At 51.2% G+C, this 16,974-nt stretch overlaps 1 protein-coding gene across 2 annotated transcripts; it reads right to left on the reverse strand.

The window, feature by feature from the left end:
• Nucleotides 1–501: 501 nt before the first annotated feature.
• SCN4B (sodium voltage-gated channel beta subunit 4) lies at nucleotides 502–16,121 on the reverse strand. Of its 2 annotated transcripts, none has more exons than XM_083714233.1 (5): nucleotides 15,497–16,121; nucleotides 6,899–7,059; nucleotides 5,758–6,004; nucleotides 5,308–5,434; nucleotides 502–4,252 (listed from the first exon to the last, which is right to left on the reverse strand). In XM_083714233.1, the coding sequence occupies exons 1-5, from the start codon at nucleotides 15,537–15,539 to the stop codon at nucleotides 4,162–4,164; spliced, it is 669 nt and encodes a 222-aa protein (XP_083570359.1). In that variant the 5' UTR covers nucleotides 15,540–16,121; the 3' UTR covers nucleotides 502–4,161. The 2 variants fall into 2 exon arrangements, with proteins under 2 accessions (XP_083570359.1, XP_083570358.1); XM_083714232.1 differs by lacking the exon at nucleotides 15,497–16,121 and adding an exon at nucleotides 8,907–9,929.
• Nucleotides 16,122–16,974: the final 853 nt, after the last annotated feature.

Here is a 16,974-nt window from a genome sequence, read left to right on the forward strand (position 1 = left end):
AAAGAGGGTAAGAAAATACAGCATTCCTTCCCCAAGCACAGGAGAGAGGGCCAGCTCTTGGAAATTTTCCAGTACAAATCTTGCCCCAGAGCATTCCAGAGAGCAGTGGCATAGCGTGGGTTGTCAGCACCTGGGGCAAGGCAAGTAATTTGCACCCCCTAACCTGTGGATTTTAGCACTGCGAGTGCAAGCGCCCCCCCCCCCAAGATGTTGTGCCCGGTGCGGCCGGCCCCCCCTGCACCCCCCACGCTATGCCACTGCCAGAGAGCTTGGTGCCTCTGGAAATCCTTGCCCTTGCAAGTTACTTATTTTTCAGTGTGGGATCAGGAAGGCCTTGGCTCTCAGCCACGGAGGACGGCATGCATGTCTTGGCACAGGTCAGAGAAAAACGGATCAAGTGGATCTCTGCCTCTGCGTGCGTTTTAACACACATGCAAACCCAGTGTCATCGAGACACTTACGCACACTCCAAAGAACAAAACGAAAGCAGCCCCAAGGAGCTTCTGTAGTAAATATAAAGGTTTTATTTCATTCACGGCAATGAAGCCAATTACAGCTCGAGAGTGCAAAAGAGAAGTCTCAAAGGCAACACTGGTTGCCGAAGGTGCACCTGTGCTTGGCCCAGCCTCTATGCTAGCCTGCTGCCTCCTCCTCCTGGCGTGAGCGCATGCAGGCAGCGCCGGGCTTGCTCCAGCAGAGGCTGCCAGCCTCTTTGGAAAGGGAAGGAGGGCAGAGTGGGGAGGCCTTGTGGCTGAAGCAGCTGGATCAGGAGGGAAAAAGAGCTCTGCTCAGATAGTCTCTTGTATTCGCAGAGGGAGCAAGGCGGCCGGGGGCGGGAGGGGGGCACGCATCAGCGCAAGACAGCTTGGTGATGGAAAGCCCTTGGTGGGGAAGGCAGGGCCTTGAGGGAAGCTGCAGGCAGGGTCAACCTCAGGGTCCTACTGCCAGGGGAAGAGCCACCAGGGGAGATGAACAGGCCTCCCTAGAGCCAGCACAGGACAATTGTCCCACCAGCTACTCTCGTGGGCAGGCTCAGGTTTTGCACCAGAGTCTAGCTGGCCACTGCTCCTGGTGGCAACTTGCCCCCACCCTGGGGCAAAGGCTCAGCTTGAAATAAAAGCAGAGCTGGGAGGAACATGGGAGGGGAGGGGCTCAGTGTTAGCCCAGCCCAGACGTCCTCCTGGGCAGGAGGTTCCCTGGCCAATGCTGCCCCTCAACTTCTTCCTCCACCCTAAGCAGCTAGTGCCCCCTGCTGGGCTACTCCGGGACTCCCATGGGAGCTCTGCCTGCAAGCCTGGCTCTGAACTGGAGCCCTTCCTTGGCCCCTCCAGGCTCCCACCTTCTGAAATTATTGCCAAATAATTTCGCAGACTGACTTCACCCACCTCCGCCTGCCTGCTTAGGCAGATGGTTCAGAGGAGCGCAGGTAGAGGCGGGTGATAGTTTCTTTTTCTTTGGATTTGCTGTTACACCCAGTGAAGAGAATTCATTAACCTGAGGAATCTGGTTAATTTGTCCAACGCCAGCCCGCCCTGCCGGCTGCTGCTGCTGGCTCAGGCTGGGTTGCACTGTTATTGCTGTTCACACCTCCTTGCATTGGGGGGGGTCAGGGGGGAGGAGGAAAGAAAGCAGACATAGGAGCAGAAATCACAGCAAGATCCCAAAATGGGGGGATGGCGTCTTTCCAAAGCTGGTGGGGTGTGGGGGGAAGAGTTCAAGTCACAGCCAGGAAGTCACTTGAGAGAGCTGAGGCCATCCGTGTTTGCTGCCACAGCTGCTAAACGTCTTGCGCTCACTTTGCCAGCCTTCCTCCCACCCTAATAACACACATACACACTTACAAAGCATCTGACAGTGGTCATGAATCAAGCCTCCTTACACCCCAACCACACAGGGTAGGTTGATATTATTACACATCGTATGGGAGACTGAGGCACGGATGAAGGATGTGACTATTTCAAAGGCACCCAAAAAGCGAGAGAGAGAACTCTGCTGCGGTAAGAGCTGGCCATTTCTCCTACTTCCCAGAAGAAATGGCATCTGTTCGGCCACTGTTCTGTCACACACAGGAAATGTATCTCTTCAATGAGAAAAGGGAGTAGCGAGTGCCACCCAGAAGTGCCTCCCTCCTCCCCAAACCCTTGGGAGGTCAGGAGATTTGGACGCTGCCCTTGGCCAAATTCACCCAGACCACAATGCGGAGGAGGTGGCCTCTTGTGGGTTGCAGGACAACATTGCGCAGGATTTGCAAACGCAGAGCTTTCATTATTATTAGTTATTAGTGTTATTGATGCTAGTCCTCATGGTAAACAAAAAAAAGCCTGTAAATTTCTGCCGTAAGCTCAAAATCAGCATGGATCTGGGTCCACTATCCTACAGAGTGCTGAGTTTTAATTTCTTCCCCCAGTTTAAACAGGGGAAGACAACGTTCCAAATTCTGAAAATGCCCAACTGAACCAAGCACACAACGATGGGGATGCAGCTGTGAGGTTGCCATGCTTCTCTATCTGTGTCATTTTGCAGGATCCCCATTTTTGCCTGGCTACAGGGAGATAGGTTTATATATATATTATTATCACAGAGGAGATATTAGTGGCTCTAGCAAGCCAGTGTGGTGGAGTGAGACCTCTGGGTTTAGGGCAGTATAATAATAATAATAATAATAATAATAATAATAATAATAATAGTGGTTAGAGTGTCTGATGAGGACCTGGGAGACCAATAAACGACCAATAAATAAAATAGAGAACGGGTGATATCAGAGGGTTAGGGGTTCCAGGCCTCCCTCCACCCTTTGCCAGCAAAGAGGGACCAAGCTGGCCTGGGAGAGGGGAGCTTTCTGCAATGGGGGCTTTAGGGCTGCTGGGTAGCAGAGAAGACAAGGCCTTTTGGACCAAGTGTTTTGGTCATGATCCTGGCAAGACAATGTAACCTGCAGATGGATGCAAGCCTTGCAAGGTTCCCATCAGAGTTGCTCCTGGCCGTGGCCAGACAGAAGAGACTCCCTTCCTCTTCTCCCAGCAGGAAGCCGAGGAGAGGGGGAGGGATGTAGAGCAAAAAGGCAGACCAGCAAGGAGGGGAGGGGAGGGGAGGGCCAGGGAATTGGCTTACTTCACACTTAAGGACTTGACAGCTCCAAGGTGGTCAAAGGCCTGAAACAAGAAGCGAATCTCCTGGCTCCTCTCTCACCAGGAGATCGGGAGAAGAAACCAATGCAAGTAAGTTGGGACCAGGACTGTGAGTTCAGGAGCCCCAGGCTCACCAGTTGGCTTGAAAAGAGGCTGGCTAGGAAAAGGTGCCATTCCTCACTACAGTGTGGCATCTGAGAGCAGAGCAAGGGAACCACCATTCTGGGTGATGCAAGAGCCCTGGGGTCTGCAGGTGGGGAGCACCACTTCAGGAACCCCAGCCCCAGAGAGGGTGCAGCATGAGCAGTGAGAGCCAGGCTGCTTCTCTTATCCCCCTCAGCCTCACAAGTGTTAAACAAAACAAACAAAAAATATTGTGAAGCTGTTGCGGAAGGTGGGTGGGTGGGCAGGCAGTAGTGGTGACAGAGCAGCAGGCTCCAGGTGCAATTTGCAGCTCATCCACTCTCCCACCCACTCCAGGATGCTGGAAAGATGACAAAATCCAGCAGCGGTACAAGCAAAATGGCGCCTGGCTCCCAGTGGTACTTCAAACTCCTATTGCCTGTGCAAGTTCTGTCCCAGCAGTGTTGGCCCTACCATCCTTTAGAAATGAGCCTTGGCTCCTGTGAGAGGCTGGCAGGGAAGAGGGTGCCAAGCATTTCCCCTGGATCACAGCCCATCTGTATCAGCTGGTTGCCCTCTGCCCAGGAGGAGAACCAAGTCCCTGGCACTACACCCACCTGCCAGCCCAGGCTCTTGCACTGAAGATGCCCAAGCTCACACCTACGGAATCCCACCTGGCAGCATCCTCATTCCTGGTGGCTTAAGAACTTACTGAGCACACAGCCCCTCCTCCCCTCGGCCTGCCTGTCCAATGCCTGCAGTCTTATCTGAGAAGCAGTGCTGGTTGCAGCCAACTGTGTAATATAGTCATGTGTCTCAAGCATCAATCATTTGGAAATGGTCGACTCTCCTCCTCTTCCTCCTGGGCCTGGATTTCAGGGCCTCACAGGTCACCGGTTCCACAGCGGCCTCAGGCCTTTGGGGCGGATTTCTGTTCTGTTTTGGAGCCGGCTAGCCCATTCTCTGTGTTGTCATTTGCTGAAGAAGTCACAAGACACTCTCTGCGGAGAACAAGAAAGAGGCTAACTATCACTGCTCCCAGAAGCGCGTCCTCTCCTCCACCACCACAGCCTGCTTCACCCTTCTTCTATGCAATGGCAGCCCTGAGGTGGGGAAGTCTTCCCATTCAGCAAGCAGGCCTCCCAGAGACATAAACCACTCTCAGGAGGTCTGGGGCTCAACAGGGCTTGCAACAGCAGCCCAGGGTGGGACAGGGACAAGATGACTTCCAGGAAGTCAAGGAATCCCTTCACCCCTGTGATACTCCAAAGAAAGAAGCCACGCAAGTTGCCTATGTGGGATGTGAAACACAAGAGCAGTCAAGTACAACATTCCTAGAATGAACATGTTTACACATGAGGAGGAATGTTTGTCCAGCCAGCAGGTAAACTTCCTTTTTTCCTTCTGGGCTGGGACAGACTTCCTCTGCATGTGACTAGAAGTGAGCGTGGCCTCACCTGTGCAGGTAACGACAAAAGCACAGGGCAAGGCAGCCATCTCTCTTTCACTACATGCATCGAAGAAGCAACATCTGCTTAGCCAAAGATGCTCTCTTTCCTTCCAAGAGAGGACAGAGGGACTGTCTCCTTATAAGATAGTTTCCAGGTGTATGTTACTTTTCTAAGCTAAATCTGCCTTCTGGGATCCGACTGTGAACAGAATATGAGTAAACTCTTTTTATACTTTTATAGAAGACTGTGTCGTGTCTTATCTTTTATGAGGGAATAAGGGGAAAATACCAGAACAGTTATTATAGAGGCTTTAGTGAGCCTGAGCTAACGCATCCGCTGTAAGTTTAGAAAGGGGGATGTTACTCTGCTAAATTGTGAACTTGTTTACACAAGTTGGAAAGGCTATAACCAAACAATATTTCCTCTCCTGCATCCCTGAACATTCCCACACCTACATCATGCTGGAACCCACATGCTGTGTGCCATACTGGGCCCCACTTTGCTCAGGGCCTTCCAGCCCTTCTGGTGAAAGGGAGCCTCTCAGGAGACCCAGTCTCTGCTCCCAAGGGGAAGTGGGCAGGGAATGGGAAGCCAACCACACTCACTTCTCCCGTGTCTTCTTGAGAATGAAGAGGATGAGTTTCTTGATCAACATGATGAGGACCAGGAGTCCAATGACACCCCCAACGACTGACACGATGATCAGTGTTAGCGTGTTGTCCTTCTTCTCCACTGGGGAAGGGAACAGATAGGGAAGGGTGAGGCAAGAGGGGCCCAGGGTGATAGGGTGCCCCCTGCCTGCACATCCATGCCAGGCTGTGGCATGAGCCAAGGAAGGGGCTTCAAGCACCCCCTTCTCTCCCTCTCCTCCTCCCCAATATGGCAGCTGTTGGGTGAGATGCAGCCTCCCCACCTTATACATGTGAGGAGGACCTAGCTTGTCTCACCACCCAATGCCAGGGCTGAGAAAGGAGCCCCAACACAACCCCTGGGCAAAAGGAGCAGCTGGTCCCCTGTGGCCCCCAACGGCTGCCCTGGTGGCAACTGGTACTTACTTTCCACAACCACTTTGAGTGTGATGGTGGCACTATGGTTGGCATTCTTCTCCTTTGGGTTCTTAACAAAGCAAGTGTATTTCCCAGAATCACTGAACTCTGCAAAGAGGAGCAGGAGGGAGACGTTGAACTCCCGGTTATCCTTGCTGAGGGCGATATCAGTTGGCATCTCGTACTTGATGAGAGACCTGTACTCTGGATAGGGCTCTGGCTTGGAGTCTTTGTTCTTGATGATTCCTTTGAATATCTGCAGCAAGGAAAAACCAAAGAGCAAAGGGTCTAGTGGTCCAGAAGAAGCTTCCCCTGATGGGTCAAATAGTCAGGGTTGGGGTGGGGAAAGAGCTGCCTGATGCATTAATTATTATCATCATCATTTAATCACCCTCTATACATGTGTCTCAAGGTGATGTGTGTGATATGTGTATTGCTTTTATGTATAATTTTACAATTTTTAATTGACACCATTACTCCCCTTGTAAATTATCGTTGTTGTTTTTTCTGGTCTATGACCGTAATAAATTAATTCAATTCAATTCAATACAAAAAAACCACAACCCAGCAGAAACACTTAAAAACAGCAATAAGAGTTAGAACAAAGACCCATTTACCCAGCTGGGAAAGTCTGCTGGAACAAAAGTATCTTGCAGGGTTTCCAGAAGATGGGCAGATGTCCTGTCTCAAAAGGGAAGCTGTTCCACAGAGCGGGGCAGCCACACTCAAGAGCCCTGCTCCATGTTATACATCAGCTCAAAGTGCACAGCTGAAAGGGGGCCGGTTTCTCACGACAGCTAAAACTGCCAATGAGAGACTGCCTCCATTTGAAGCTCCTAAAGGATGCTCTGGGGATAAGAGACTTACCAGGTGGGAACCAACCTGTCTCCACCTCCCCTGTGACCACAGCTGAGACAGGAGGGGGTGGGCAGCAGATAGTCACAGTTCTGTGTGAGAGCTGTTATACATGGAAGGAATTAGGCCTTCACTCATCACTTATTAAGACACGTGTATTTTGCCTTTGTGTCCTTCAAATCAGCAAATAATAAAAGCAGTAAAGTTACACCATTGGCTATTAATGAGACTCATCATGATGCCTTTCCACTTTGCTATCCAACCCCTCGCCTGCAAAGTGTAGTAAGCCACACACTTCAGTGCTATTGCTGATCCACGAGAAGTTGGCTCTCTCGATTCCGATGCAAGAGGTGAATGTGCAGGGCAAGAGGACATCCGTGCCATTCTTTACATAGATAACAGCCGCCTTGCCCACCGAAACCTCCAAGGCAAGTGTCACAGAGCAGAGCTGGAGGCCTAAGGAGGAGAAAGTAGAGGCACGTTGACTGTAATGTGGTTCTGCTGGGGAAGACTCTGGGCACTTCCAGACTGTAGCTGTTTGGGGGTGAAATTCGGCAGCAGAGCGGCAAGTACAAGCTGCGCTGCTATAGTTGCTTGGGAGTTCTTGTGCAAGAAACCCACTTGCCCCAAAGATCAGACTTTTTGCCATAAGGAAATTGATTGGAAGATGCATTGGACAGTATGGGCTAACACTTGCTTTGGTGAAATGTCATCTAACCTCCCCAGGAACAAATCAGAGTGGACACTCATTAAATTGCCAATGTCATCTAATCTTCCTGCAAATCAATCAGAATGAATGCTCAGTAAACAGGCTGTCTGGAAGTGCCCTCTTTTCCTCCACAGACCTCCAGAGAGGAACGCAGAGCAGCTGACATCCACCACCACCAAGCAAGAAGCCCTCCCCAATGATGGACGTAGGTGATGATGTGGGATTTCCAGTCAAAAACACAAATGCATGATTGCCAGATGGGCACACGAGCAACTGACACGCATAGAGTTCTAGAATTAGTATAGAACGGATTGTATGAAGTAATTTCTTTAATGCTTTGGTGGGAATTTCTAACAAAGGAGACAATCTGATAGATTTCCTCCCTGTCTGACCTCTCTCTCTTCTTTCAAGCCGGTGATGTGAGTAGACATACATGCCTGAGCTCTGCTCAGAGTCCAGGTGCCATTATAGAAACTAATTTTGTAACTGATTTTTAACTGCATACAATATCGATGTATTTGCTGCCTGCACTGAAATGTAAGGAAACCGTTTTGTTCACCTTGCTAAAACATGTGGTTCATTCTTAGTAGTGGGGACAAAGAAAGGAAAGTCAGCAGACCACAAATAAATGGGGATAAAAGGTGTAATTGCCTAATTCCTAGCTTCTAGCAAGCTGCAAAAGTGAATAAATGTTGCAGCCTGTTTACTCTCATATTTCTCCCACACGTTTGGGGCAGGAAGTTTAAATTTTAACTTACTGATTTAGTCCTCAATCCATCTCAATCAGGTGAGCAGAAGGAGCTGCCTTCTACTAGGGAAGTGGCTATTTGTCCATCTAGTTGCGTTGACAATACTGAGCTAGATAGACCAAAGGGTCTGACTCAACACAAAGCAGCTTTCAATGCTCTTACGGCCTCAGGCAGAAAATGATTTCTTTCATCACTTGCTAACTGCCATCCTTTTAGCTAGAAATGTCCAGGGTTTCCTCCTGGGGCCTTTTGCATGTAAAGCATGAGGTCTATCATTGAGTTATGCCAGATACCAACCCAGAGTACATCCATGGTGATAAGTACACACACCCAAACAGTTTTCACCCAGTATTTGGCAATTGCCAGTACACCAGTATTAGTGGGTGAAATGGGTGAAATGGGGACTCTGCAGCCAGCACAGGTGGGGTTAGTGGCAGGAAGTGGCCACCCTGCCCAAGGGGCACTGGCTACCACAGAGTTCAACCTGTACAGGTCTCTTACAACAAACTGGCATGCCTTAAATGAAGAGGTTTACAGCCACCACAGAGGGTGTTTAACACTAGCCTAAAGTCACCAGAAATAGTCAGGGAGGCCAGATTACAGAGTGTCTCAGAAGATGTTTTCAAGACAAAGAACATGTTGACCAGAAGAACTGGATTTTCATTGAAATGATGTAATGTTTCCTTCACAAAGAAAATGAACACACACACACGATGAAGAACATATTTTTCTTTGGCCAAGAACACACCCTTGTGCCAGGTATGTGCTGATCACCCTAAGCTAGGCAAATGCAAGCCTAAGACTTGATCACAGCATCAAAAGCCCTCCAACAAATGTGGACATACCAGGGTATGTTCTGAAGGGATATGAGGCCATCACCTTGCTGAAGCTAAGCATGTTTGGGTCTGGTCAGTGCCATGGATGGGTGACCTCCTGGGTTCCATAATGGAAGAGAGGCAGGGTATGAATGCTAAGAAAATAGAAATAAAAAGCCTGTTGACAGCTGACCAGCAAGGCAAAAAAAAGGCCACATGTCCATTAGAAACTTGTTCACTGGAATGTTATCTAAAACAACCAGAAGACTGAACACTTGTTCAACAAATGGCATTAATGAAGAATACCGGAACTGAGGCCAATGGGCAGAAGCTCCACCCAGGCCAAGGACCCTTTAGCTACCTGCCCTCTGGGTCCTGCCTGACTGCCCCTCACAGCTCAAGTACCCAAATTCTTCTGGGGAAAGGTGCCACTAAAATACTTAAGAGACTTATGAGTTGAAGAACAGAGATGATATGCTTAGGAACATTCAGGGAAGTGTTAATCTCATAATAGTTAAATCAGGTTATAGGCTGTGTTCAAAGTGAAAGCATTGTAAGCCTCAAAGTCTATAACTCTATAAGCTGTCATATGCGCTATTATGATAAATAAAAAGCTGACTGTTTAAAGTTTCAAGCTGCCTCTTAGTGCTATTTTTTCCCCCTTCTTCCCTCCAGCACTTAAGAGTTCCAAACATACAGTGTCAGCTCAGGGTCCATTCTCATCGAAAAGGTTGCAATCCTTCTTTGGGGCCCTAATTTAGAACCTGCAAGAGGGGGGTCACACCACACAGCGTGAGAATGCAAGAAGAGCCTGATGATTCCTGCATTGCAGGGGGCTGGATTCGATGGCTCTCAGGGGGCCCTTCCAACTCTGCAATTCTATGATTCTATGAATCGTCATCCCAATGGCTCATCTAGCCCAGCATCCTGTCCTCACAGTGGCCAACCAGATGCCCAGGGTTCTCCAATGTTTCAGGCAGGGGTCTTCCCTACCTGGAGAGGCCATTGGAGATTGAGCCTTGAACCTTCTGCATGCAAAGCAGGGGCTCTGCTTCTGAGCTACGGCCCTTCCCTTCCCCAGGGGTCCTGTGCAGAGGAGCGGGCATGGCTCATCCTTAGCCTGTCCTCCTACATCAGGAGCTTCTTCTAAACTCTGTAAAATGAGCACAGCTCTGTTCATCTCTTGATAGGCCTGCAAGGGGGAATCTGCAGTTGCCACATATTGGGAAATCAGTGACTGTTGCTTAAGATTACACAAGGTAAAGGATTGGAGAATCTGAGCATCCTGCCTTGTGGATACCCAGAAATGAGATCCACCTCTGTAAGAGATGTGGAAATGGGAGCATTAAAGTGCAAGATGCTCCTGAAGACATCTCCCCCCCCAAAAAAAAACCCTATCTCAGAGTTTTTTGCACACCTGCATGCTACCTACCCTAAGTATTTGCTAGTTAGCCCAGCCAAACAGGCTCCATCTCTTATGTGCTGTTTGTCCCCACCAAAGATATCTGGGCAGCCTAGTCTCTTTGGAAGATAGCGTTGCCTTTGGTGCTGCAGCTGACAGATGACCTTCAGACTGCCAGCTTCAGAGCTGCTGCATCAGGCAACTTGCATCTCTCTCTCTCCGCATCTTCTCATATATATTAGCAAAGCAGAGAGAGAAAGGAAGCACCGGGAACGCATAAGGTTCTCTCTCGCTGGTTCCCCCACAGCTTTGGTCCTGGGCACCCACTCAAGAGGGGCCCGGCTGATGAAGAGATTCCAGAGTCCCCAGATCTTTAGTGCGAACAAATATCAGGAACTGGGATTGATGCAGTTGCAAAGCTGTGCACCATCGCATCCTCTGCTGCACGTGCCTCAGCCTCCGTGCTGGAGTGCTCTCTATCCAGCTTGCCTCATCACTAAGCCTGGAAAAGTGGACTCCCTTTGTCCAAGAACAGACCAAAGGCCAGCCCAGCAAGACTATAGATTTGGAGAGGTCCTGTGGCCAGAGCCAAATAATTGTCCTGCAAACCCTCTGGCTGCACAACTGTGTGCTCTTTGGGGGCCAGCAGAGCAACTACCCTCTGAAGTATCTCACCACACTCCAGCCAGCAAGTTAGCACCTACAAAGGCTCTTCTGCCCTCAGGGCTCAGTGCAAGGAGCCCAAAGGAAGGGCTCCACCTACTGCATCATAACCCTAGCTGCAGGAATCCCCTTGGCAGCACAGTGGGCCTCAATGCTTTTGCCTGCTTGCTATGGCTTTGAGGGAACTGACAGGAGAACAAGGCAGCTGCAGAACAAGCCAAGGCTCAGAGAGTTGGGAGCTTTCCTGTTGCGGAAGAGAATGCATCCAGATGAATCTGGCTTGGTGCTTCTGGAAGACTGCAGAAGGATCCCAGGCCAGGCCCAGGAGCTGGAAACCCAGTCCGATGACCCCTGCCAATTCCCTGGCCTGCTCCACTACTTTGGGCTTCAATCCAGCCATGACCAGCACTTTGTGACAGCTCCTTTCTGCATTTCTAACCAGCAGCAGCAGTAGCCAGCCAGCCATTGACTCCAGCCTACCAATGGAGTCAATGATGAAAGGTGGTATGAAAAGCTCTTAAATAAACAAAAGGATAAAAAGGGAGCTAAAGGGGAGCAGATTTTGGGGGCCCTTGGGTCAAGGATTAAGTGGTACCTTCAGGAGCATCAGGAAGATCTCAGTGGCAGAGCAACTGCACTTCAAACTGAAGGTCTGAGGTTTAATCTCTAGCATCTCCAGGCAGGGCCAAGAGGCTCCTTTGCCTGAAATCCTGGAGAGCCACTCAATGCAGAAAAACACAATACTGAGCTAAATGGACCAAGAGCCTGAGTCTGTATAAAGGCAGCTTCCTATGTTCTCCAGACAGGGCTAGGAGCCTGCAGCTGCCACCTGCATGGTGTGAGCTGCCTTTCTGAAGCCAGCAGCTTCCAGAGTTTCCAGGAGGGCCACAGGAGGCCTCCCTTCTTCCAGGAAAGGGCTGCTGAGCAACCAGTTCCATTAGGAGCAACAACCTGCCCAGGCCTCCTCCTGCAAACGGAATGGATGGGGGCCTCCTGGGGCCTCATCATCTCACTGCAGCTCCTGCCAGAAAGACTCTCAAAGAGCGTAGCAAGTCATCCTGGGGCCATGAGCCACCCCAGAAGAGCTAGGGAGCCTCAGAGCCAGGGCCAGCCCCTAAATAGTAGAGGCACAATCACAGGACACATGCGTAGTCCCTGCAGCTCATTGATGCAAGTTCTGCCTTCTGGATCCCCCAAGAAACCCAGTGCTGAGATTTATAAAGCAAACAGAAATCAGATCATTCCATTGTGACCCTTCCTTGGCCCCTCTCCCTCCATTCTTCTTCTTCTTTTTACTTTTTTTTGCAACTTGGTGATAATGTTTAAACAGGGAGGTAGCCAATCTCACTCTGTAAAACACCACAGACAATGGTGGTGCAATTAATCATACAGCGACCAAGGGAGACTAAAGAACTGGAGCGACTCCCCACTTGCCTACCGTGAAGCTCTGGGGTGGCCAAGTCAGTCAACATCTACTCTTCACAGCATAGGCAAGGATTAAATGCTATTTATTTTATTAGACAAATGATACAGTACTTTCCATAGGAAAATACTGAAGTTGTGTAAAACCACAATGAACCATGGATATCTATCTAGTTCCATTAAAAAAACTCAAATCATATTGATCAATGGTAAGCATAGCTAGGTCACATTTCGGAAAAAGCATGTGTGAAAAATAGGTTTGGAGCCAGCATCACAGGACTGATGCAGCTGGCTCTTGCCTGATAATAGCAGGGATGGAATTCCTTCCACAAGGCAGGAGATGCAGCAGTGCTGTAAATGCCCTGCTCCTCCTGATCACGGAGTGGGCACCGTCTAAGAGGCATCCGCCGTTGCTAAACTGGTCAGCTTGTTTTATTGCCCACAGCCCAAAAGGCTCTGCAGGATCGCAGAAGATATTTGGAAGTAATCATAGCAATGCCCCGTAACATTTCACTGTTCCATAGGGAAAGCAGGGTCTTGATAGAATAACCAACTCTACCCACTGGGAAATCCCCCCAGAGCACTCAGGAATCCATTAGCCTGTGTGGAAGGACCATTCTAAGAGGTCCCCACCCCTGCAGGGAGAGACAGATGCCATAAGCCCAAACTTTACCAGGGAGTTGTCTGACCATGACAATAGGATCCCTTACCTTCAGATAACCCATTTTCTCACATGGACCCAACTGAGGGTATGCCTTGCATTATGCATTGGACCAGTGATATTTTGGGCCAGCCCCATGGTTGCTAAAGAGGCCATGAAGTCCCAAGTAGGGCAAGAGGTATCCTTGATGTGACTGCTGAAGTCACCCAGGACCACCATTCTGGGCTTTTGAGACTGCCTCGGACATCTCTGGGCAGCTGAGCGAGTTGCTGTGCATCAGCTGTCTCTATGGCCCAATACCAGAAGCAGGCCCTCTAAACCAGATTCAAGACAAAGCAATTTTGTGGTTCAGGAGATGGATGCTCAAAAGACCATGACAAACTTGCCCCACCCCCTCCCTCCAAAAAACCCTCCCGCCTGGGTTGGTGCTGCACTAAATGCCTGGGCAACAGAGCTGAGTCAGGTTACATACCTTCCAGCAATCTCCGATGAAAATAGGGACGTCCCATTCCATAATTATAATTTTACTATTTATACCCCACACATCTTACTGGGTTGCCCCAGCTACTCTGGGCAGCTTCCACCATATATGAAAACATAATAAAACATTATTATTATTATTTTTAAAAAACCCTTCCCTATACCCTATAACCCCTGTTCAGACGGCTCGGGGTCAGATAACTCCATACCCTCCAACATTTCTCCAATGAAAACTGGGATATCCTAAAAGAAAGTGGGACATTCTGGGATCAAATCAGAAACTGGGACGGCTTTTCTAAATCAGGGATGTCCCTGGAAAACAGGGTCTGAGGTTATTCAAGTTACCTGGGCCTAAGCCATCCAGGGCTTTAAAACTTAATTTTGAACTGGGCTCAGAAATGAACAGGAAGGCAGTGCAGCTGTTCCCTATGACTGGAAGCCAACACACACAGTCCAGGCTCCCATCAATAGTCTGGCTGCAGCATGCCAAACACTTAGCAGTTTCAATCCCGTGTTGAGCACGCTACAGTCATCCAAACATGGCATCACTAAGGCACACATGGCCAGATCTGCCATTTCAAGGGGCAGATGCAATGGGCACACCAGCCTAACTTGCTCAGAAGCACTCCTAGCTGCAGCAACCACCTGAGCATCCAGGTTTAAAACCGAGTCTGGGAGCATGGCTAACATGCAAGAGCACCCCATTCAAGACAGGTCACACTCTGGTACCTGGACTGGCCATTCAACTTGACCAGGAGCATGGAAGACCTTTGCCATCTCTGGGTTATGTTTCCATTGACTTGCCCACCCACAGACTTGTGCTGCCTTGGAGCAGAATGCACAGGGAGCCAGGTACTGCCTGTTGACCTCCCCCTAGAGAGGCCATCAGTAGGCTTGGTGGTGGCTATGTTCCACCTCCACCTCTGAATACCAGTTAAACTCCAGTCCTGCTTGTGGGTTTCCCAGAAGAGACATCTGGTTGGCCAACGTGGTCTGAACTAGAAGGGTCCCCCTTGGCTTGATCCAGCAGCAGAGAGCATTTTTTATGTTCTGACGCTGACTCTGAAAGTGGGCTCAGAGTAGGGGCATCATGCCTAAATTATTGACCAATGGCCTGGTCTTGGGTCTGGGGACTTCGCTGTTCCCAGGTCCCAATGAGTCAAAGAGGAGGGAGCTCAGAGCAGGAGCCGGTTTGCCCCACAACCACAAGATGGGAGAGCGGTAGAGCCAGTTTCCCTTTGCTTTGAACTAAAGGCACCCTTTATCAAAGTTCTTTTTCCTTAGGCACTGGTGTGTGTTATCTTGAACCTATACACTGTTTAATATACCTATTCCAGTACGATTTTAAATAAAAATAGAAGAAATAATAATGATTTTTTAAAAAAGATGAGAGATGGGCTTCCAGGCAGACTGGAGCTCCAACGGGGAGGAGACAGGAGCCTGTCCCAACAGAGCAGAGCAGAAGCAAGTGTTGCCTCCCCCCGCCCTGCCGCCGCACTCAGGAGTCGGAGGATACGGAGCTGCAGTTTGGACAGCAGCAGTTTCTTCCTTGCAAGGGAGCCCCAGCGGCACTGCGGGCGCGGGTGGCCAGGATGTCCTGCTGGGGCCCCGAGCTGCTGCAGTTGCTCCCGGGGAGGGGGCTATCCGCCGAGTCCTCCGGGCCCGGAGAAAGCCGGTGTGTTGGCGTGGGGAGGGGGGCGGTGTTTCGTAGCCAGGCTCCCGCAGCCAAGTTGCTGGCAGGCGCCCACTTTGCTCCAGCCGCCCAGATGCCGGCGCGGTCCTCTTCGGGGTGGGAGGCGCCCCTGCTTTGCGGTGTGGCACACCGCCCGCCCGCCCGGCTCCCTCCACCCCACTCTGCGCAGCTGAACCGACAGCAGCTTCGCCTCTCCCTGCCCAGCCCGGGCGCGCCGCCTGCGGCAGGACCTGCGCCGGGTCCCCGCTCTCCACTCGCCTCCGCCGTTCCCTTCCCCGCCTGCCGGCCCCGCTACTTACCCACCAGGGCGACCCCCAGCCAGCCCCTGGCGCCCCCGGCCATCTCCTCGCCAGCTGCAGCGCCGCAGTGGCCTCTTCTTCCGGCCGGAGCGAGCGAGCGAGCGGTGTCCCAAGCGTGGCTCTCGCTCCGCCGCTGCCTGCCCTCGCTGCCAGCCTCCGCGGCTCTCTCGGGCTCCAAAAGTTGCCGCGCGCGCGACCCGCCCCCTCGAGCAGCCGCGCCTGGGAGGCTCCGAGGGGCGGAGGCAGCCGGCTCCGAGCTCGGCTTGGCGGGACCGCCTCCTCCGCAGCGAGCCCTGGACTGGACCGAGCGAGCAGAAAGCCTCTTTGCCCGGCCCGCGAGGCAGGCGAAAGTTGAGGGACCGGACGGTAGGCAGCGCCGACAGGGCACGTCGGTTGGAGCCCTGTCTGCAAGCAGGCAGGGAAGGCTGTTTGCGTGGGTCACTTTTTAGAAAGGCAGAGTGCCTCCGCCGGAATGAGGACCCTAAAATCTGGGTCGGGACCAGTAAAAAGGACGAGAAGCTCGCTTCCTCGCCCTTGATGCCAGGGGCTCCCAAGCCAGTCTCTGCAGCCATGTCTGCCGGAAGCATCAGAGTGGGTGAAAGTCCTCCTTTATCAGGGCGATGTCCTTAGTCGACCCCCATCCCAAATGCCCTTGGGCATCCCAGTTAGTGGGTCCCACCCACTCAGCATTGATCATGACACGAGTATTCTAGCCCTTCTTTCTCACTGCAATGTGCCCATCCACACCTGAAGCCCACCTGGCCTCATCCCGGAGCTCTCTCTTCCTTATCACCTGGCCTGGGTGAGAACAAGCTGCACAATATACTGTATAAAGGTAAAGGGACCCCGGACCATTAGGTCCAGTCGTGACTGACTCTGGGGTTGCGGTGCTCATCTCGCTTTATTGGCCGAAGGAGCCGGCGTACAGCTTCCAGGTCATGTGGCCAGCATGACTAAGCCACTTCTGGCAAACCAGAGCAGCGCATGGAAATGCCGTTTACCTTCCCACCGGCGTGGTACCTATTTATCTACTTGCACTTTGACGTGCTTTCGAACTGCTAGGTTGGCAGGAGCAGGGACCGAGCAACGGGAGCTCACCCCATTGCAGAGATTCAAACTGCCGACCTTCTGATCGGCAAGTCCTAGGCTCTGTGGTTTAACCCACAGCGCCACCCGCGTCCCTTAATATATAGTATAGGCAGTCGTTCTTGTGACCAACCGGGTGGGTGGTGCTGTCCACTTCAGGACCGGCCCCACCATTAGGCAGGGTGAAGCAGCTACCAAAGAACAGGGATGATCATCATGAGATCGTGGTGGAGCAGCTGCCACAGGCCTTGTGGTGCAGCTGGCCAAGCCTGTCTTGCCCCCACATGCTTCTCTGGACCATTGGCCAAATAGCTTAAGAACATAACATAAAGGACACACTAAGTGCTGTGGGTTAAACCACAGAGCCAGGACTTGCCGATCAGAAGGTCAGC

This window comes from Podarcis gaigeae (assembly GCF_964106915.1).
Source record: "Podarcis gaigeae genome assembly, chromosome: 15".
Classification (NCBI taxonomy): Eukaryota; Metazoa; Chordata; class Lepidosauria; order Squamata; family Lacertidae; genus Podarcis; species Podarcis gaigeae.